The 22863-nt window shown below is 38.5% G+C and overlaps 1 protein-coding gene and 2 pseudogenes across 4 annotated transcripts in view; 1 reads left to right on the top strand and 2 right to left on the bottom strand.

Moving 5' to 3' along the window:
• Positions 1–1068: 1068 nt before the first annotated feature.
• LOC146462334 (uncharacterized) lies at positions 1069–2935 on the top strand (annotated as a pseudogene).
• A 93-nt stretch (positions 2936–3028) lies between these two features.
• Positions 3029–4972, bottom strand: LOC146462333 (uncharacterized; annotated as a pseudogene). Its single transcript, XR_014857161.1, has 2 exons — positions 4704–4972; positions 3029–4008 (listed from the first exon to the last, which is right to left on the bottom strand). The product of XR_014857161.1 is annotated as an uncharacterized LOC146462333 (transcript).
• Positions 4973–19273: 14301 nt separating this feature from the next.
• Positions 19274–22863, bottom strand: part of LOC146462326 (uncharacterized) — a 76053-nt gene continuing 72463 nt past the window's right edge. For 2 of the 3 annotated variants that reach the window (XM_085085893.1, XM_085085891.1), the window contains 3 exons: positions 22437–22526; positions 22145–22181; positions 19274–20658 (listed from right to left, as the gene is read on the bottom strand). In XM_085085893.1, coding sequence (XP_084942019.1) covers positions 19583–20658; positions 22145–22181; positions 22437–22526 — 1203 coding nt within the window. In that variant the 3' untranslated portion in view covers positions 19274–19582. Of the gene's footprint in view, positions 20659–22144; positions 22182–22436; positions 22616–22863 lie in introns of all 3 variants that reach the window. The other variant, XM_085085892.1, reaches the window with a different exon arrangement.

Raw genomic sequence — 22863 nt, 5'->3', positions numbered from 1 at the left:
CCAAATATCACCGCAGCTCCCTCCTTATCCAGTTGGGCATAACTTCATTCAGCAGGAGATAGAGTCCTCGAGGCGTACGAGATGGGCCGTTCTTTCCCATCAATGATGTGGGAGAGGACTGCTCCAAGTCCGTAAGGGGCGGCATCACAAGATAACACAAGTTCTTTACTGGGGTCATAATGGACTAAGAGATCTGAGGAATTTAACATGTCCTTAGCTCGGTTAAAAGCTCCCACCTGTCTTTTACCCCATGTCCATTTGCAGTCCTTGGCAAGTAGCTCATGCAAAGGGGCCAAAATAGTCGACAACTTTGGAAAATGACAAGCGTAACAGTTCAACATCCCCAGAAAGGCCTGAAGTTCCTTGACATTACTTGGTGCGGGTGCCTCGTGGATGGCTCTCACTTTGCCTTCTATGGGTTGTATACCATCCCTGCTTATGCGATATGCTCCAAATAAATCACTTGGTTTTGTAAGAATACACACTTCTTCAGCTTAAGGCGGATGCCTGCCTTGTCTAATCGAGTCAACACTTCCTTTAGATTCTCCAGGTGTTTGTCTCTTGTCTTGCCAGTGACAAGAATATCATCAATCCGGACGACAACTTGCGGAATTCCTTGAAGAAGACTTTCAATCGTGTGCTGGAAAATACCAGGAGCTGATGCAATGCCATATGGGAGGCGATTGTATCTAAAGAGGCCTTTGAGGGTGTTGATGGTTGTGTACTTCTTTAATTCCTCATCCAGCTCCAACTGTTGGTACGCCTGGCTTAAATCCAGCTTTGTGAACTCCATACCTCCCCCCAAGGTTGCATATAAATCTTCGATCTTGGGAATGGGGTAGTTGTCTAACTTGGCTGCTTGATTAATCGTTTGCTTGCAATCCCCACAAATCCTGATAGTGCCATCCTCTTTAACAATGGGGACGATGGGTGTGGCCCACTCGGAGAATTCAACTCGTTCTATAGTTCCTTCTTTGACTAGACGATCCAACTCTGTTTCAATTTTTTCACGCAGGACTTAGGCTACAGGCCTGGATTTAAGGAATCGATGCCTCTCCGTAGGGTTGACATAGATTAGGGAGTTTAAGCAAATCGCTACGGCTGGCGCTGCTACGGCTATCGTGGTTAAGGAGGTCTGGGGAGAGTACTTCGCCGTAGCCCGCCAAAATTCAACTTTAAGCAACGCGAAATACAAATAGTACGGCTGAGAAGTTTTTAAGACTCATAAGCGTCTTCGAGGCTTCGTACGTCTAAATGACTTCGTTCAAAGAAACAAGGGATTTCGTTTTACTTTGCTATGATCAAGGGATTCTTAACGACGAAGAACTCCTGATTTTGTACGAACAGTACCAGAGTCCAAACTTAGACCTGCCGTACAGTTCATATCCACTCTTCGACCTTGATGATATGGAAGATGATGAATGCCTTGCGGAATTTCGAGTGAAGAAGCGAGATATACCTGCACTCGCAGAAGCACTTCAAATCCCAGATTGGATTAGCTGTAATCAGCGAAGCAAAGCCGAGGGCACAGAAGCCCTTTGTATGCTGCTAAAACGCTTTGCTTACCCTTGCCGGTACAGTGACATGGTACCACGGTTCGGTCGTCCTGTCCCTGTTTTGAGCATGGTAACAAACGAGGTGCTTGATTACATCTATACAGCCCAAAGTCATCGAATTATCGATTGGAATCCCGCAGTTTTGAACCCACCAGCATTGCAAACCTATGCCCAAGTTATCTCCCAAAGAGGGTCCCCATTGCAGAACTGTTTTGGTTTTATTGACGGAACAGTTAGGCCTATCGCGAGGCCAGATAATAATCAGAGAATTGTCTACAACGGTCATAAAGAGTGCATGCTTTAAAATTCCAGTCCCTAGCTCTGCCAAATGGGATCATTGGAAACCTGTATGGCCCTGTTGGTAAGTACTTCTGTTCTTGAAGTTTCCCTTACCTGTAAAAGGTGGAAGTCAGTGGCAGATCCAGGTGCTCAAGAATGGGGGGTGGGTCTAAGGGGGGTGGAGCCCTCCCCTAGACCACCACTAAGACTGGTCAAAATTGTAAGTCTAAAGAAAAGTATTGCTTTCACTTGAGCATTGTTGTTGTCTGAATAATGCAGGGTATAGGATGCATGGTAGGGATTGACAGTAGTTTGTCTGAAATATTGGAATCTGATTTTTTTTAAGTTTTTTTTTTAACAGCTTTATTGGGTACTCCACTTACAGTATATAACATAAATAATCAAAAAAAGAAGCGAGACCCAAAAATGGTAGGTGCAACGGGACGACCATGCGAGGCACCGCCCCTGGATTGACCTAAATAATTATTGATACCGACATTATCTGCAGATAACAAACATATTTTTTAATTTTTCCTAGAAGGAAGAAGGCACGATGCTGGAATGCTTCGGGATTCTCAGCTTCTGCAGAGTTTACAGATGTTTGCTTTCAATCTCCATGGGCAGCCAATGTGCATCTATGGCGACCCCGCCTATCCCCTGAGGGTTCATTTGCAGGCGCCATTTCGCAATGGAGTGTTAACTCCTCAAATGCAGGCATACAATTCAGCAATGAGTGAAGTTCGGTCCTCAGTGGAGTGGTTGTTTGGGGACATCATAAATTATTTTTTGGACTTCAAAAAAAATCTGAAGATTGGATTAAGCAGTGTGGGGAAAATGTATGTGGTGTGTGCACTTCTTAGGAATGCACTCACATGCCTCTATGGCAACCAAACATCAGAGTTTTTTGAGCTTGACCCACCCAGTTTGGAAGATTACTTTGCCTAAAAAAGAGTAAAAATTTAGCATTTATTGCATTTAAGTTAAGAGTTCCTAGAGCTGAGTCTCAGTAATGGTGAGGCTTTTTTCCCAAATGAGAAATGGAACATAAACTCAACTGTCAATTGTACATGTATGTTTCACAACCAAAGACCTTTTTATGATAAGGCACAAACGTTAAGTTGCTGTAAGTAGAATTGAAATAATAACATTTTAACATTTAATCTTTGAGTAAAACTTTGATGAACTTTCAAATTCTTCCAACTAGTGTCATTTCACATTTATTTTTTCGAGGGGTTTCAGTTTGTTTCTGGTCCAAAATTTTATTTGATAGTTTTATTTTTATTTTCCTTTTTTTTTTTAAGTCAAGGAAAATAGAAAAACCAAACTGGTTTAAAAATTTTAAACCAAAAACAAATTTAAATCACAGCATATGCCTGTCTACTTCTAATTAAAAACTGAACTTTGGGTTGAAAGCATTCACTAATGACAACAGCCCAAGTTAACACAAAAAGACCTGCAAAGGGTAACATCAACAATACAAAAAGGTAAAGATCTTGAACCATGTTCTAAGATTTCTTTGGTAGCAATCTTTCGATTTTCGATCATGGCTGCTGTCTGTTGTTGTTGCTGCTGCATCATGGCTAAAATCTGTCCCTGTCTGGCAGCTTCTTGTTGTTGGTGTTGTTTCTTTAAGGCAAGTTCTTCCGTTCGAAACTCATTTTCCTTCTCTGCTTTTTCCTTCAAAAATTGCACTGCATCATTTCCACTCCGCCTGCGTTTTGTCTGCCTTACTTCATCACCCTCAGCTTCGGATCTCTTCTTTGTCTCTCCGAATCGCTCCATGGCCTCTTTTCGCATTTTCTCTGCAGTTTGTTTGTCTACCTCAATCTTCTTTGAGGTTCCCTCGGAATCTCTGGTTTCCTCTGCCAACTTTTCCCGCTCTATTATTTCATCAATTAAGGTTTCAAGTTCAGTTAAATCATCCACTGCGATTCCACTAGCTGATTCTTCCTCTTTCTTTTTTTCCAAGTACCTCTTTTGAAGCCGTTCCATCTTTTCTCGGACACCTCTTTGTGTGACTTTAAATTTCACCTCTTGATTCTTATTCAAGGCTTCAGCTATTTCAGACCACTTTTTTCCTTTTTCATTACTTCCTTTCTTATACTTGTAAGGTTCTTCTAGTAGTACCTCCCGGCATAACAAAGTATCATGCATTTCTGTCCACTCCATAGGCCTGGATAGGAAATCACAAAGCTTATTCAACACACAGTTCAACTACATGTAAATTTGGTTTGGCTCAATATAATTGCACAAGAGAAGTTGTATTCTGGGCTGCTTTTTGTTTCTAACCACCACCGACTTACATATAATCAAGAAGAATTTCATTTGAGAAAGATCCCTGAATTATTTTATATACAAAAGGTCACAAAAGGTACAGTTAAATACATCCCAGTAGAGGAATCAAAATGTAACACCATATGGTAAATTTAACTTGAAAAAGTGAAAATGAGGTGTAAATTTCATATATTTTAACTATAAAAACAGGGAGACTCGCTCCCAATAAACATGTAAGCCTATTTATATTCATTACAAACGTCCACCAACACATATAAAACGCATGCAAAATCCAAAATTGGCCAGTGCACATTAAAATTAAAATTCAAAATAGATGTTAATTGAATGCGTTTCTTTAACACTTGTCTGACCAGCTGTTAATAGATTCCAACGTCTGGAAAAAATGTAAGCGTTCCTGTGAATGAGTGAATTATATTACGTGTGGTAAAAATGCCAATTTGGAGCCTCTATACACCAAATCAAAGTTTCTACACGGTCCCGGCCTTCATAACTCTGGTCATTCCTCAGCTTCAGTTATTTGAATTTCAAGTAGTCTTTGAGCTTTGAAAAGGAAAACTTGGACTTTGTACTTACGCATTTCTCCTGCCGTTCGCTACGTTCGCCATGTGCTCACTGCTTTGATCCTTCGACAAACCGGCCAGGATGCAAAAATAAGTCAGATTCACTCGGTAAGGAGCAGGGAGCTTGATAAATATTCACGATAAACTATTTCTAAGGATTTTTAAATGTATTTCATTCGCTAAAATTGCTCAAGAGTCTGTATAAAGCGGAGAAAGAAGCGACATAAGTCCACGTACCACAGACTACGCCAAAACCTTCCAACTGGCGTAGAAGGATTTCCCGCTACGGCCAATCTCGTTCCCAGAGGCTGCATTCCTTTTGGTCAGCACCAAGGAAGCAAGACCTCTGGGCTAATCAATGTCAAAATCCAGCAAATCGAAATCTGATTGGCTAATACATTTTACCGGAAGTGTCTTCGAACTGGATCGGAGGTTTCAAAACAAGAAATGGAATAGACTGTCAAAGATATCGAAGCAAAAACCGCCATAGAATCTAAATGCTAAATTTTCACACGCCTTTTTTTTGCCGTGAGTAAACACGAAAAAGATAACAAGTCAAATCACATGACTAAACGGAAAAGGCGCGAAAACCGCTGTGATATGTTGCAGCGTTTGACAAAGCTGAATGACAGTTGGCACTTGCGACGGTCGAGTTAACGACGGACCTGACAATTTTCGGTACAACTCCTCTAATTATCGACTCTGAAATGTGGTTCATTGTCAATGATGGCCGTTTAAAATGGTTCTTAACATTGTTTAAAGCGGATACGAGTGTAACAGCCTTTCTCGTGCTGTTGAAAGAACTGAAAGAAGCAAACTTGTAATCCATTCGCACCGCTTAGTCTGCGAGTTGATCTGACTGGGACAGAATTTATAGAAGATTACTTTGTTGAACAGGAACAGATATTCTCTCAGCAGCCCAGCAGAAACATAATTGAACTTGAACAAGGAAAACCAACGGGTGAGTTTCTTACCGGTAAGCTTACACCGAGTGTGTGAATTGAAAAAAAAATTGCCATCTTTCTGGTAAGCTTAGATTTTCAAGTTGCTGGTTTTTTCGGTTGAACGTTTACAGAGTTGTGTCTTGTTATTAAATGCTTCTGCTATTATATTGTATTTATTCTGGGATCATGGTATCTGGGTAAGCAAAAACTGATCTTGTGAAACCTATCGTTTGTAAATTTCACGGCGGAAAAAAAAAGCTTACATTTGTAAACAATTGTTGGTATTTTTTGTCGACGGCAATCAGGTTAGGAACGGTATCTTGCTGAAGTTTCTCGAATGTTGTTTGAAAATCTTAACCCTGTTTTAGTTAAGGCTTATATAACCTCCGACCAGGCTCTATTTTCGTTTCGCTATTAACTTTACCATGGTGTCATGAAAAAACTTGGCTATCTGATACTGCGTAGACTGCGTATATTCACCCCCATTTTAAAGTTTTTAAAACTACATTTACAGGCGAAGAGAAGCTTGATTTAACTCCAAATGAGTATAGTACAACAAATGGTTTCTAATTGCCATAGCCTATATATGTTTTTTTTTTTTGCCCCTGTCTATGGAAAATGTTTGGTTTTTTAAAACGACCTGAAAATGAACAAAATGAATTTGTCATCTGTCGTGGTTGAGAGAGGCAAATCGTCGACAATCCTTAAACCAAACCCAGATTTTACGAAGCCTTTGTTTCGTTTTCAAGGAAGTCTCACATGAATGACAATCACTGGCAAACGGGAGGGATAGAGGTTGTCACCTTTTTCACTCGTTTTTTTGGCCTTCGATGCTCTTTATCAGAGGCTGTCTTTCTCTCGGTCAGCAGTATCCCCCTTTAAACCGGAAGCAGGATCCTTGCTTCCGGTTTCTGATTAAGCCAGAGCTCGTGGACGTGTGGCCACCGCTGGCCTAAAACGTGCGCGGGCTCTGGGGACGAGATTGCGCTACGGCTGGATGCGAACGACTGACATGCGCAATGACTCGTAAGTGGATTATTTTACTTCCGGTAGCCGTAGTGAGGCTCGCCGTAGCGATTTGCTTAAACTCCCTATTTTCGCCTTCACTCCTGCCACTTTACCCAGACCCTCTTGGAAACTGGAAGCATGTGTCTCCAACATCTCATTCAAGTCCTTATCCATGGCGGAAAGATGGAAAATTTCACTCCAATTTAAAGAAATGTGCTGAAGCCAGTTACGGCCCATCAAATATGGACCCTCTCCCCTGATTACCACAGCTGGTAGAAGGCCTTTAAAACCATCACACTCTACTTCCAACTCACACTCCCCCACTACAGGAATCATATCCCCTGTATAGGTACGCAGTGCAGTATTCACAGCGTTCAGTTCCAACACTCTACCCGGATGACACAAAGTGTGGAAGGTTTTCTCATCAACAACAGTTGTTGAGGCCCCAGTATCAATTTCCATTGTAACATTCACTCCATTCACTAACACTGTTACTTTGTAAGGGTTGTGGCCTCTACTTGAATTCACACAAAACAGCTTGCCATACACATCTCCCTCCTCCCCAGCATCCTCATCAAAAACATTAACAACATCCTCTAACTGGTGTAAGTTACCTGACCTCTGCTTGCCAGAATATCCCCTCTGATCACTTTTGTTCGGTTGCACATCTTGCTTTTCACCTCTTGACTGATTTTTGTCGCGATTTGGACACCTGTCGGCAATGTGGTCTTTTTGTTTGCAATAGTAACAGTTCAGGTCCTTAAACCGGCATGCTTGTGCACTATGGTTCCCACCACACCGAAAACAAACCGATCTCCGAGGTCTGCGACGGCCGTCCGTCCCTTCTGCCTGTACCGTTACCTTGTTTACCGACTCCGACTCCTTCGATTCCTGAAGCACTGTCATATTTTTCATTGTGACTTCCATGGCGGTTGCGATTTCATATGCCTTCTGGAAGGTCAATTTCTTTTCCACAAGCAGATGTCGTTGTATCTTCTCATCCCGGATTCCACACGCAATCCTGTCTCTCAGCATTGTCTCCAGAGTATCTCCATACTCACAGTGTTCGGCCAAATTCCTCAGCGCTGCCACAAAATCTGCTACTGATTCTCCTTCGGTGCGAAAACGGTTGTTGAACTTAAACCTTTGAACAATTTCCGATGGCTTTGGAGCTAAATGATCCTGATAAAGCTTTACCAGTTCCTGGTACGATTTTTCTCCCGGTTTTGCTGGGGCTAGAGGGTCACACATCAACTTGTACGTCTTGCTTCCACACATACTCAACAGAATTGCTTGCCGTTTCGCTTTGTCCCCCGGGGACTCATCGCCGATACCATTTGCATCAAAATAATGTCCTAAGCGATCTGTAAAATGCTCCCAAGTTTCTGTCTTCTCATCAAATGTATTTACTCTACCGAATAAAGTCGCCATGTGGAATCCTCGTCGCCAAATGAAGTGTATTCACGGGAGGAGCAATATGACGAACGAACAAGCAACTACTAACAGGCGGCCATGTGCCCAACTCAACTGTATTTGCATAATCAATCTGCAATTCACGTGACGTCACGCAATACACTACAGCCAGTAAATGGATACATTTTACCAATGTAGATGAAAAAACCCAGCCAGAATTCAGGCCTCGCTATAGTAACAATCGCTATAGTAGCGAGGCCTGAATTTTGGCCAGATTTTTTCATCTACATGTATATTAATAAATTACTGAACATCCCCATCAACATTTAATTTTTACTTTAATTTATTTATTTCTATTATTTCCATGTAACACTAAAAGGTGGTTGTACATGTACATGTACAGTAAGAGAGTTTACCAAGATTAGTTATATTAAATAGCTCTATGTTAAGTTAACAGCCAACTATGTACAGCTGTATGTACCTCCTGGGGTCTTAGCTCGGGCCTTTCAACATATCCACTGAACTAGCCATGTGATGTAAAGTTCTTATTGACTTGTTTGCAAATACCAGCCCCCCCTCCCCCCCCTCCCCACCATGTATTTTAAACTTCATTGTACACAGTAACAGACGCCTCTGGAAATCTGGCCAACCTGAATGCTTGTAACACACAAGGTAAGATGGAAGGGAAATAATTATATTATACACTGTATTGAGCTTGTACCAACGATGATCAGTTATAATGTGCTAAATATCCCACAATGATTGAAATAAGAACAATAAAATATAATACACATTAAAATGAAAATTTAGGGCCTCTCATTATTAAAGTACTGTAGTATTTGGGAGAACAAATACATTAAATTCTGGAAAAAATTTGACTACAAAAAATTCACCATTTACTCCATCGCGTCCGTCTTTGCCTGTGAAAGTAAAAAAAAATTAAAATGATATTGACACCCACATAAGCTGATTAGAAACTTGCATTGTTTTATAGCTGGGCATACTATTAAACCATTAATGTTGAAAAGTTCCAAGAGAATAGTTTATAAGAAGAGGTAGAAGTTCTAATCATTATTTTATCAAAACTTCTCAGCTTGCATGTGTCCATGGTCTGAGTTACTTGTGATAAAGAAAACAATGAAAGAGTTTATAAAATTACATAATCATACAGTCGACAACTGATAATTCGAATCATTCACGGACATTGAAAAAGGTTCAAGTCATCAAGAGTTGAGAACAAATGACGAGGAATAAGGGAAAAACAATGTTTCGTCTGTCAGTGTATTTGTCTTCATACATGTAAATTTTAATCAAATTCAATCCCAGAAAAGTCGAGTGAAAATGGAACAATACTGTATTGCTAAATTATAAATCAGAATGTAAAAATTTAATGTGATGTGAAACAAAACAAAGTAAATTAGCAGCAGGAGAAGACCTGAGGCAGTGCGAACTTTGCAGGTTTCAAAGACAAGCAAGGTTCAAGTTATTGAGGGTATTATTAGTTATATTAAAGAAAATGACCTGAAGGGCAATGCAAATTGCTTTGAGTAAGGGGTTCAAGATTTGAGTCATTGAGCCCTGGTTTGAGCTACCAAGGGTAAAATTATAGTCAATGTACATGAGCTGTCAGACAGAAATCCAGGGGAAATCGATTTTGGTTCGACTTAGTTGAGGTTTGAGTTACAAAGAGTACTGCCACTGTAAAATTAAAGCTGCCATTTATTTAACCAATAGTTATCTGTGCAGCACAATTCTAAACAAAAACTAGATTCCTGAAACATTTAATAAGGCTCAGGTTACATACAGCTGTAATTATGCAGCCTACATTAAGTATATTATGTTTCATAACACTTTTTTTGAAGTTATTGAATACACACCATTTTGCCCATCTTTTCCATCCTTCCCTGCAAAAAATTAAAGGAAATACATGTATTATGCATAATAAAGGACAGATAAAAACTACAGAACACGTCAAAGGGTAAAACACTGTCACACTTGGGATTCATACGTCAAGTAAAGCTGGTTCTTGGAAATCAATTTTAATCCACAGACACAATTCATGCCACTGTTTGCAACAATTCATGAGCTGATAATGGACATCAAAAGACAATTTATTTTACTAGTATTTAAACAAAAAATTTTCAATTAAAATCCTTGGTATTTACATACAGCAAGCAACTACATTGTACCTTTTTGACCAAAAATAATCTAAAAAACAAAGGGAACATTAAAACACTGGAGCTCATAATAGTTGGGAGGGAGAAAGGGAACAGGATCAGCAGTGAAAACCTTAAGATATAGAGAGAGTGCAAAGTCTAGAAAGGGCTGGTGAAATTAGTCTCTCTGAAACACAAAGCCATCTCAAAGTCTAGATTTCTTTTATGTACAAGACTGAGAACAAAACAGAATTGTAAGTTCTGCTGTCTCATGATCAGAAAGTCTTACATGTAAATATTATTAACATGTGCCATTTGTAAAGAAGGTAAGGAGAAGGAAAATAAAAAGAACGGTGTCAAAGACACAGTTCACATGCAGGCTATAAAACCATCACATCCTTAAATTCTGTCATGAGCAAATGTCTTAATTCAGCCAAACTGCAGGGTTAATTCCAACAAAGCTACACTGTATGTTAAAAGCCCATTTCCACCCTTGATGCATTGCGCACCGTGATTTGAATTTTGTGTAACACAAAATTATTGTAATCCTTAATAACACTCAACAACCTTTCATTATCGCCTTTTCCAAAGCAATCCTATACATATACTTTTAGTTTGCGTATTGTAAATGCATTCCCTGTTTAGCCTGGCATATCTTCGTACAGTACTTTTGTATGTATTTTGATTATTATTGTAACTTTTGCTACTTGAAATCATTAAGTTAGAGCGACTGACAACGATAACAGCGGTTGCATTCTGCCATCATGTTGGAAAACAAAGGTTACATCTGGGAATTAAAAGAGTTCCCCTACTCCCCATCCCCCGTAAAATAACTGACAACTTGGTCACTGCCTATTAAGAAATTGACAAATTCTGTCATTTTCATACACAACAATGTTCAGTTACTAATTGCAGCTGAGAGAGTTTTCCACAAGACTGAGGCACAAAACTAAAATATTGGTCCTACATGAAGACGTGGATGGTAAATGGAGAAAAAAAGGGGTGGCCTAATAGGGATCAAACGGTCAACAGTGACTTGTAAAAAACAGATTGAGAGGAATTGATTGGTCACTCAGTAATTAACAACAATTTAAAGATTTTCAATTTACTTACCATCTTTACAGCCACAGGCTTGAGAAACAGCTTCACAGCTTTTTGACTTGCTTGTGGGTACATTAGTCTATAATTTTAGAAAGATAAAAGCCTACATGTACTCACGTGTGCCACCCAAATGATGGATAAGATTCTGCCATTATGATTATAAGTTTACTTTGTTTGGCAATAATCAAGAGATTGATTGCATTGTAAGGCAATGCAATATTTTCTCACTTAAAACATAACAAAATTCCAAAACGACTAGAACAAAAATAATCAATTCCTCAGTGGTGTAGATCGATCGACAAAAATTCGCACAGTCCTACATAGTCCTTACTTGGCCCAAGAAATCCCGCTCTGAGTATAATTATCAACCAACAATCTTTGACCACACAGCCCCAAATCCTCGCTAAAAATCGCTGGAATTACACTTGGATTCTGAAGATCAAATTCTTTTCCCTTATAAACATTAAAAAAACGTAAATATTCTTTGCCAGGCGTCTACAATGAGAGGAGACTGGGCAGCGCATTTTGTAGGGAGGAGGAGAGGAGAAGGGCGCCTGCCCAGGGGACTGGAAAGCTAAAAGCATGCTCTATACAAATTCTGGATAAATCAGTTTTTTCCCAAGTTTTGCATTTTGCAATTGAACATACCTTTCTAGAAATAGTTCCACTTTTAGTTTAAAGTGCGACAGCGCCAAAATTTAGAGGTGGGTGATCAATTCACGATGATAGATTTTTTCGAAAACAAAAAGTGCGAGAAACCACTTCACTGACCGCTTCCAAAATTTATAGTTATATATATATATGCAACTTATTTCTCAGGCGTTACCTGATTTGCAGACTTCCTCTGCTTTTTTCCGAAAGAACCGGCCAAGAAAACGCCAAACGCCAACACGAAGAACAAGCGAAACATTTTGATTCTCTCTCCTCTGAAGTCAAATGGTAAGTGTAGCTCAGTAAAAAGACTTCCGCTCTTTGGTTTATTTGACTGATGAACGCGAAAATTCAAGTTGTTGTTTATGATGTTTAGCTACATCAACAATTAACGAGGGTGGGTGGAGTGGGAGGGTGGAGAAAAGGGGGCGACCTGGGGGTGACTCTGAATGATTTCAATGGTGAAGTACGTAATGCAATCTTCTTTGATTCTTTGTATTTTACACCTGAAAGGCCAAATACATAACCCTTTTACTTTTGATCAATGTCAACCATAAATTATACTATTTCAGCTCAGAAACCGTGACCTCGAATAAGAAAACGCTTTGTCCAGTGTGATGATCTGTCATTTTTTTTTTTTTTTTTTTTTTACATCTTTGTACGGGGAAGGGGATGGGGTGGGGAGGCAGCAAGCATGTCAAATTAACAATGTTTCAGGAATACGAAGTCAACAAAATGTAGATTAAGATGAATCGTACAGAAAAATTCGTTGAAGTGAAAGTTAAGACACAAGACCGATTACTCAGGAAGAATTCAAGGGATATGATCCATACAGATGTGGCAAAAAGGCTGCGTGAGTATTAAATTAATTTTGTCGTGGATTTTTGTCCTGCTGAGTGCAATATCAACAACGCAACTAAATCGTTCACAAAACTTCTCCCCAAGAATTTAGTTGGCTTCTCTGAGCCTTGGTTTTAATTTTGTGGCGGGTGACACAATTTCAAGAGCCGGGAAAAACTGCTGTTCATTTCTTGCGTTATTAATTTATTGCGCTTCTTAGACTGCGAACATTTCTTATGCCGCTGGTTCTTTTAGTTTCAATCACAGGGGATCGACGATTGAAAGTGACTTGAAAAATCGGCTTAAGAAAAAGTAGAGGACAAGATCTTGAGACAATGCCAGAGTAAACTTTGTTGTTTAATTTATGAATCGAAACTGTTCTTCATAAGAGATCAATATAACGCTCAAACTCGACAAACAAACAGTCTGACTTGTTCCGCTCAAAAGGGTTTGTTAATTAGTTCTGAAAATTTTATTGATAATTAACCTGATGTTACTAAATTGTAGAACGAGGAACGGGGAACGGGGAACGAGGAACCGGGAATGGGGAATGTGAAATTGGAAATTGAAATGGGAAAATAAAAATGGGAAATTATTATTATTATTATTATTATTATTATTATTATTATTATTATTATTATTATTATTATTATTATTATTATTGGATTAATTGTTTATAATGCGGAAAAGATATTTTTCAGTGGCGATATAATCGATATCCACGCTTTTTTTTTTAAACGTTCTGCGCCAAAATAAATGGAAAGGAATAATTTGATGATAACGGGAAAAGTTACCTTCCCTTGTTTCGTCATTTAACTATCTGAAGCTAAGCAAGTAACGAAAATAAGTTCATAGATATCGTCAATCAAAATTCAGAGGTGGGAATAATTTTGGTTGCCATCAAAAATCGTGGCCTCGGTCGGGCGTCACACTCTAAGGACGAGATTGCTTGCAGAAAACCAATGGAAGTTCGTGAGTTGGTTGCATCACGCGCAACCAGTATTTATGCAAATTCACTTGTAAATAATAACAATAAATGCTTTGTTTATAGTGGAAATGCACTTAGCTATCCAAAGCTAGTTTACAGGCATTCCACTCAGAAATTAGTCAGAAATTAGTCACTCAGAAATCAGAAATTAGAAATTAGTCACTCAGGAATCAGCTGCTTCTACTGGTTGTGAAAGTAAAATGATTTGTCAATTATATTTGATTTTTCAGTTTCGCTGCAACCACTAACTTGGAAAGTGAGGAAAGTGCATTGAGTCTGATCACAGTTTATCTATAATAAATAATAAATATAAAACTTATATTGCGCATATACAATAGAAATATTTTCATATGCGCATAACAGCAATAAGATCAAATTAATAAATCGGTTAAAAGCCATCATAAAAATGTGTAAGTAAATCAATTAAAAGCTATCTTGAAAAAGTATGTTTTGAGAGCTTGTTTAAAAGGTGTGAGCATCTGAATGTTTCTGATCTCCCCCGGAAGACTTTTCCATAGTTTCGGAGCAGCCGACTGAAAGGCTCGGTCACCACACGTAGGTAGGCACCGCACTTTGGCTGGTACCAACAGAGTTGCATTCCTGGACCTACTAACCAAACCTTTATTACTTACGAAAAATACCATGACAGTTTTTACAATGGGTTTCCAACTGTGGGTTCATTTGTTCGTTTGTTGAGCAGTGATTTGGATTCTGAAAAATTCAAGCATTTGAAGGAAGGACTCATTCTTTGAAACTCCCAATTTATTAATGTGCAAATGAACATGAAATAACTCTTTAATTAAATTATGTCAAGAAATGTGTGAGCTATCACTAGTTGATGAAACGAATATAATTTGGTGGTGTTATGTGTCAAAACAAACTTTAATTATTACTATTTTTAACTCGTCTACACTAAATAATAAACACCGGTTCAGAAAAAGAAGCATCGAAAATTGCAAAAAGGCGGTGGCGGTCGCCTACGAGAGGTGGTCGCTTACGACAGCGTCCAGCTATAGTGATTTGACTGAGGAAGGTTTGGCAACCAAATTAGCTAAATATAAATAAATTAAGATAACCGTTGAATTATAAGGATTTGTATGGGAATGCAACGGCCGAAGCCAACAAGAAGAACGAGCGAAACATTTTCACACAGGAACTCAGAGATAAAAAAAAAAAAAAAAAGATCGTGTAATGTTAAAAAAAGTGTTGCTCTTAACCTTTAATTTTTTTTTCATCATATTAGGAACACGAAAATACGAGACAGAATACCTTTTGTTTACGATGTTTGAGTCATTTTCCTATGCTTATTTACCACTGTCAAAACTAAATTGTCTGATGTGATAGGTGTTGACGTCATATTTGTGTGCCACTACTGGCGAGCAAGAAACAGATGTACTTTGGCTAAAAAATGGCTATTTTCGCCTTAATATCTGCACAAAAACACCATTTTCTAGGAAACTGATATTTTCACTCGGTTATTTTGTCATGGTTTAAACTGATACAGTAATAGCCCACGTATAAGAACCTGAATTTTTCAATTTAGCCTAAATAGGTTCTTATATAAATGGTACTTAAAGCAAATTTAGGCTACCAAGGTTCTTAAAATAGGTTCTTATATTGTCATATGAATTTCATCTGAATATACTATATATATTATAAATATCATCTCATAATACAGAATAAATCATTCATACTTGAGGAATTATTTGAATGGCAAACACAATAGACATACAACGTGGTACTTAAGCTTGAAAGAAAAAAAAAGTTATGTCAAGTTACTTTTAAATAGATGATGATCTTAATTCAGCAGTTTCTACCTATACACTTTCACAGCAACCCCACCGATAAGAACCTAACTTAAGATTTCAGCCTAAACAGGTTCTTATGTGGAGGGGGCTTAAAATGAAAATTTTAGGCTAACAGGTTCTTAAAACCCAGGTTCTTATACGCGGGCTATTACTGTATTTGAGGCACTCATGCAAGGCTACTGAATCACAAAATGATACCCGTGCAAATTTTTTGCTCTTTCGTGATGTGTCCAAAGCTCACCCCAGGATGTTTTCCAAGTAGAATTTTCTAATAATAATTCTAACGGTATCTAAAACGCTTATGCAGCACTCCGTAGATAAAACTCTGAAACACCGTTTTCCTTTGAAGATAGAAATTGAAACATATCACGTGTATTTTGATAAGGATCATTTTAATATTCTGTTAACAAATTAGGATGGGGACAGATCAATCATTCCTAAATTCTCGTCACTGGATATTTGCTCTCTCTGGTCAGGCTACTGTACTATAGAAGACTTTCAGACCCAGTTGTTCCAAAGACGATTTATGCTAATCAAAACAGAAGCGAAATAAAATTAATTGCTTCTGGTTCAACGGGAATTTTAACTGTTCAAAGTTTATTAAAAATATTCAAAGTTTAAAACAATGAACAAAGTAGTAATTCCGAACTAGTAATCCAAAGGTGATTAGTTCGACTCGCGTTTGGAGAACTGGGATTTTCTTTTCCTAAGTATACCTGTGTCACTGACTGAATCACCCATACATCATTCTCATGTATTCACCAGCCTTAAAATATACCATCATTTATCCCATTGCGCATATATGTGTCACACATCGACATTCTATTCAAATCAGAGCTATGCAGGATGTTTGTCCCATGAACCTGGTTTAATGGCCTTAGTTCCCACGAGTCTCCCGTAGCTAAGTGGTGGAGCATCCGAACCAGTAATCGGAAGGTTATAGGTTCGACTCCTGTTGGTAGGACTCGGATTTCATTTTCCGAGAATGCCTGTGTAACTGAGAGAATCGCACATCATTCTTAAGGAAGTAACTTCTTCTCCTTCTGGCATCGCCAGCTTACTCGTACGCAGTCACTAATGTGTGATTGGAAAATAATAGGAGAGGTCTGGACATTTTGTTGGTGAAACTAATTAAACAAGAAAACTGATGTTCTACTTAAGATAATTTTTCAAAATCCTCACCGGATCAAATCTTTCTTTCCTTACAAGGAGCGCTTGAATTTTTCTCAACAATCTATAACCATTTACAAAGCTGGTTGCTAGGACTGCAATGATTTTTATATCGGTAAAACAAAGCGACGACTTCAAGACAGGAAAAAGGAACACTTCAAGGCCCTCGTTAAAAATAAAAGCACGTCAGCCATTGCTGACCATGTGAAAACCTCCGGATACAATGTCAAGTGGATCATTTTGATATTTTAGCGTTGGGAAAAAGTGATTATCACTGTAAAATCAGGAAAACTTTGTTTATTCAAAAACTAAAGCCAGCTTTTAATGTCAACGTCAGCAGTGAGAAGCTGATGCTTTATTAATTAGTCGTAGCTTTTCACAGATTCATGTTAAGATTGTTTTTCTTAATCTCGGTTCCAGACCCCCTTTTCATTATTATTCTCGGTTTTCACTGTCACGCCATTGAAAAAAAAAATCGAAACCATTCCATGAATGAAGTCAAGAAATTGACATCTTATAGAGGATAAATAAATAAGACATCTGTTCAAGTGTCAGGTCTGTGCCGCATTCCGTACTCGAGTTATTTGACAAAATGTTCCACATAAATTTATAGAGCTTAGTATGGAGACGCCATGTTTGTGTCCCTCTGAGGGACACAAACATGGCGGCCGGAAATAGGAAAAAACATCTGGAGTTCACTTTTGCCAGAAAAGATGTTTGTTTGCCCTTGTGAATTTTTGAATGTTTAGATTAATATTTCTCCTCAAACTTAAATTGTTTAGAATGCTGAAAATCACTCGAAGAGTCATTTTTAAGATACGGAATAGCTCTGTCACGGCCGTCCTCCTAATGTCACGCACGATGAAACTCGGATATTGAAACTGCTCTATTTTCAAAAGGAAGCACGACATCGAGCTAAGAAATTGTGAACAGACATATTTTTAGGTAATCTTTCCTTGAATGAAGGTAAAAATTTTGCAGGCCCCCCAGTTTTGAATTCTAGAATTTGATGACGTCACGTGAAAACCAAGAATATATACAGTTGTAAAAAGTTTTAACGGTCACTTTTGAAAATGTACGTATGTTGACTAGCATACGAAACGTCAAGTTATAGAAAATGCGCAAGTTTATTATGTTTATCACCGCTGTTTGTATTTTATTTCTGATAAAGCTACGACGGCCCAAGCTAAGAACAGAAGTCTTTACAAAACTGATGTTTTTCATAGAAGGGCCACGGATCCACGAAATGACTAAAATCTTCGTAAGTTTTCCATAAATATTTTAGCCGTAGAGTTGGCAATTGAAAAGGACAGTAACCTCTTTTGGCAAAGCTTTTAAAACTTGACCGAAATATTTTAACGTCTACGTGTGTGGGAGCACTGATCTGATCTGTCTGGAGCGCCGTACTAAGCAACCTCGATCTCAGGGAACCTCGTCTAACCCACCCCACCCCTAAAAATGAATGTTGAACGATTTTCGGTTACGGCAAATTGTTCTTGCGTGACCAGAGTGAGAGCTAAATTTTCTCAGCTCATGGTTTCAACTTGGCTACTCTTCGCTATGTTCTTAAGAAGAAAGTTTTGGTGTCACGTTAGTCAAGCAGCGATATTTTGCCGTCTTCTGTTTCAGTTCAAGAGTAACGAGGTCAGAATCAAAGTGAACAGGTTCCAAATCGCTCTAAATCTACAAGACAAAAAAGATCCTCAAAACGACTTACGATTTTACTGAATTCAGTAAACTACAATTTTGTCAATCTTGGGCAGCTAGACAACTACATAGCCTTAAAATGCGCGCACCGCCTTACGAAAACAGCTGAAAAGGCCACGTAAATGCGTCCCCTTCCACCCTACCCTCACTAAGTGCAGACGATTTATCGATCAGGATTCAGTTCCGACCGCCTAATAACTTTGATAGAGGTGATAGTAAAGAATCCAAGAGGCAAGAATTTTCGCGGTCCAATTTCGTTCTGAGACTATATATCGGTTTCTTCCTTTTTCGTTCCCTTAACCACTGTGTAATTTTAAAACTGTGGGACATTCTCTGCATCGTTAATCTACGCAACAAACCAAGAAGTCATTTACGTTTTACGACATCACGCCTTGGAAATGGGGAGCCGTATTATGAATGTTTTTCCGTCATCCGCCCTATTATTCCTAAAGTTGCGATATCTTTCCGCTAACCGTGCTCCTTTTCCGCAACCCTCCTTATCTCGTCCGCGAGCGAGGCGATTTATTTCGGTAACATCCGGGCATAACGATGACAGAGTCCAATCAAACACTGACGCAAATCGTAAGCACAACGATGAAATATCTTCTTGTGTTTCTTTACTCTAGCTACTACCGGTCCGGTCAAAGCTTCTTATCGTCTCACCGGAAGCAAGTCAGGGTAGTGTTTTTACTTGAGATTTTTTTTTTTTTTTTTTTTTTGTAGTTTTCGGTTGCATTTACTCAAACTATTGAAAAAAGTTTCCGCGCAAAATTCAGGTGACAAACTGCACACAAGTGTTTTATGATCCAAGCACAGGTTTATTGTTAATTCTAGAAATTAATTCTGCATCAAAACTAGGCGAGCACTTATTAACCGAATCTGATTTTATATCTCCACTATTCCTTGGTCTTTATGCGATTGTCTATCAAGAATACTATGTACTAACTTTATTGTCCCATTCACAACTATTTCCCAAACTGATTCATCACTGCAAAATTAACAAATCGTTCCCTATTGTGTATTATAAGTCAGCAAACAAAAAGATTTAATTACTCAGCTAATGATAAGTTATTTTAAGCTTGGATCCAGATCTTTCGTTCTTGGCTCTACACCCACTTGTACAGGGCGCTGTTTATGTTGTGTTTCGGGCTGTAATAATTTGCCACTGCCAAATAAGTATGACCTTTGTACTCAAATGACGTCATACCATGTGCTCCATGTGTTGGAATCTCTTGGTACTTAATGAACTGCGCTCCAGAGGCCTGGTACACAACTGACTGTGTGTTGTATTTCTGACTGGAATCGTAGTGATTGGCCACACCCAGGTACATTTGACCGCTGATCAAAAATGGATGCCAAGCGAGGGCACCACGAGTAGAAATGGACTGAAACAGAGCGAACTTGTTACCATTCCACTTGTAAATGAACGAGTTGGTGTTGTAGCTGCTTCCAGAGTAATGATGGGCAAAGACAAGGAATGTGTGACCATTGATGTTAAAGGACTTCACATCGCGTGCTCCATAAGTCTGAAGAGACTGCTGTTTAACAAAGTGTCCTCCTGACCACTTGAACACAGTGGACTGAACAGAATACTTCTGATGGGAGTTGTAATGGTTTGCAAAAGCGATGAAAGTGTCATTGTTTATTACAAACGCCGTGCATCCCATGGCTCCTTCAGTTGCTATCTCCTGAAACTTGTTAAACTTGCCGCTGCTCCATTTGTAGATGACTGATTTTGTGGACCGGGTTCTTCCATCATAGTAGTTTGCTACTGCAAGATACTTTTCACTATTTACAATGAAAAAAGCGAAGTGGCTCGCACCTTTTGTAGATATTCCCTGAAAGACGACAAACAGCTTTCCATTCCACTGGTAAATAACCGAGTCTAGTTGGTGGGTTCCATCGTAATGACTGGCCACAACGAGGAAATGTTTACCAGCGATTGAAACGTACTCAAGACCATAAGCGCCTCTTGTTTGCAGGCTCTGGTACAAAATAAGTTTTCCAGTTGATTCGTCCATTTTGTAGATCATGGACCTTGTCTTGTGCTTTCTAATGTCGCCATGGTAGTTGGCAAAAACAAGAAAAAGACTTCCATCAATGGTGAAATGTTCCACATCTGCAGCTCCTCGGGTTGGTAGGTCCTGAAGTTTTTCAAAAAAGTGAAAACCTGTGGAGCATTCTTAAAAGGAAAGAAAAGTTGGTGTCATTAAGTTTTAGTGAAAACCGGGATTTTACATTATATTGCAATAATTGCATCACTTCATTAAGCCGCCTGTCTTCCCTCTGTTGGTTTGAGGAACATGTATTCAGACAAAGAATCCTTTGTTCAGTGTAACAATGTAAGAAAAAAATGAGTACAGAAGTTTGTTGTCAAAAGTAGCATTATAGGATTGTGGCCAATAAAACTACATTTATATCGAGGCATAAAATTTGCAGAAGTGCGTCAAACCTATCCGTAATGATGGAATTAATGTGATGGTATACGTTGGAAAGACATCTAGGGTTCGCACTCTTCTGTGCTTTTAAAAACGCATGACTTTCCATGACCTTTGCAAGTTTTCCATGATAAAGCGTTTGAATTTTACAGTGTCAAGAAGCGCAGTATTTACCTTATTATAGGAAATTAACGCTCGTGCTAATCAAGGTATTGGAAATGAACGCGACTTAAATTAACGCGAATTGCAGCAAAAATTACTTCCCAATAAAGGAAATTAACGCAAAAGAGGTGCTAAAGTTTCAAAATGAGGGTAATTAACGCGACTGCCACAAAAAACAAACAAACAAACAACAAAAAACAGAATTTGTTGAAACAACAGGAACAAATTTCTTTTAACACTTAGTGTAAAGATCTGACAAGCAAACAATGTTCGTGGAATTGTTCCTAAACGTTGGGGTTAATCCACAGAATCTGACCATTTCGAGCGTTCTTCACAGTGTCCATCATACCGGGGATGTCCACCCTGATAAAACAGTGCTTTTTCCTTTCTGAAGTGTATCGACAATTTGGTGCGAAATATGGGAAATTAAGGTCTTGGAAATTAATGCACCACTTAATTAAAGACGCGAAAATTAACGTTGACAAAATTAACGCGACTTAAATTAACGCGAATTTTTAAAATTTCGCGTTAATTTTCTATAATTAGGTATTTCTACTGAGTGAAAATGTGTTTCCTGGTTCCTTTTTTTTAATATTTGTCCATAATGACTTTCCATGGCCAACAATTAAAAACCATGACTTTCCAGGTTTTCCATGACCTATGCGAACCCAGCGGATATCGTATTATTGAGTCAGTGACCGTCACAGGCAGTCCCGGAACAGAGAAACCTGAGTTCTCGCAGCAAGAATTGGAAGCTATTAGAAAAAATCAGTTTCCCAAATTTATAAATCAAAGCTAACTAAAAGAAATCTGAAGTGGGAAATGGAATTGACCTGAACTCCAATGTCAAAATATCATTAACAAGCGTTGATTACATGTAAACCTAGGATAAAGCTTTAATACATGTATGTGAAGTTCTAGAATTTTTCAAGAAAGAAAACAAAGTGAAAACAACTGTTTGATATGTTTAAGAACAATGAAACTGCGTAAAAAGTTCTGAGAGAGCGATCAACGTTTTCAAAGTGATAATAGGATTGTAAACGTAATGTATGAGATAAATGTTCTTACCAGCTGCACAGCAAGCTGATTTACTGGAAGATGAACCCTGAGATGCACAAAGGAGGAAAAAAAATAGCTTGTTATACTACATATCATCAACAGCAAAGCTTTAATGTAGTTGAGCAGAAAAATGGATTGTTATACCCAACAGCATATTAGCTAAAGATTCAATTAAGTTGAAGAGTTGCATATGCAAAGAAAGAAAACAGTTTCAAGATTGGATAATTACAGTAAAGGCCAACTAAATTTTCTTTACACTTGTTCATACTGAATGAACAAAGGAGAATAAACACTTCACCACCTTAGCATCACATGTTCCCGGCATTCCTTTCTGCCCTGGTTGTCCTTTTTCTCCTTGTGATCCTTTGTCTCCAGGAGATCCTTTCTCGCCCTCAGTGAACAGAAAAAATAATTATCAATGAAATTATACACAATTTATAGTATTTTCACTTGTTGGTCAAAAGTATAATTTGACGCTTGCTTTAGTTTTACTGTACTTTCCTGTGATATGAGATTGGTTAAAAAAATGAGCCACTTTATCAACCAATTAGAAATCAAAAAGAACCCACTTGTGACTCACTCACATGTGTTTCCCTGCACTTGGCATATTAAGGTGAATTTGCTTTGAGTTCTGATCACTTTATTCTTTGTGTTGCGCACATTTTTAAATATGTTGTGATCAGTTAAAGTGGTTATTTTGGCAATTCATCTTTCTTTACGGAAAGCCA

This window comes from Pavona decussata, unplaced genomic scaffold (assembly GCF_977016875.1).
Source record: "Pavona decussata unplaced genomic scaffold, jaPavDecu1.1 SCAFFOLD_190, whole genome shotgun sequence".
NCBI lineage: Eukaryota > Metazoa > Cnidaria > Anthozoa > Scleractinia > Agariciidae > Pavona > Pavona decussata.
This window is presented reverse-complemented; position numbering and strand designations above follow the sequence as displayed.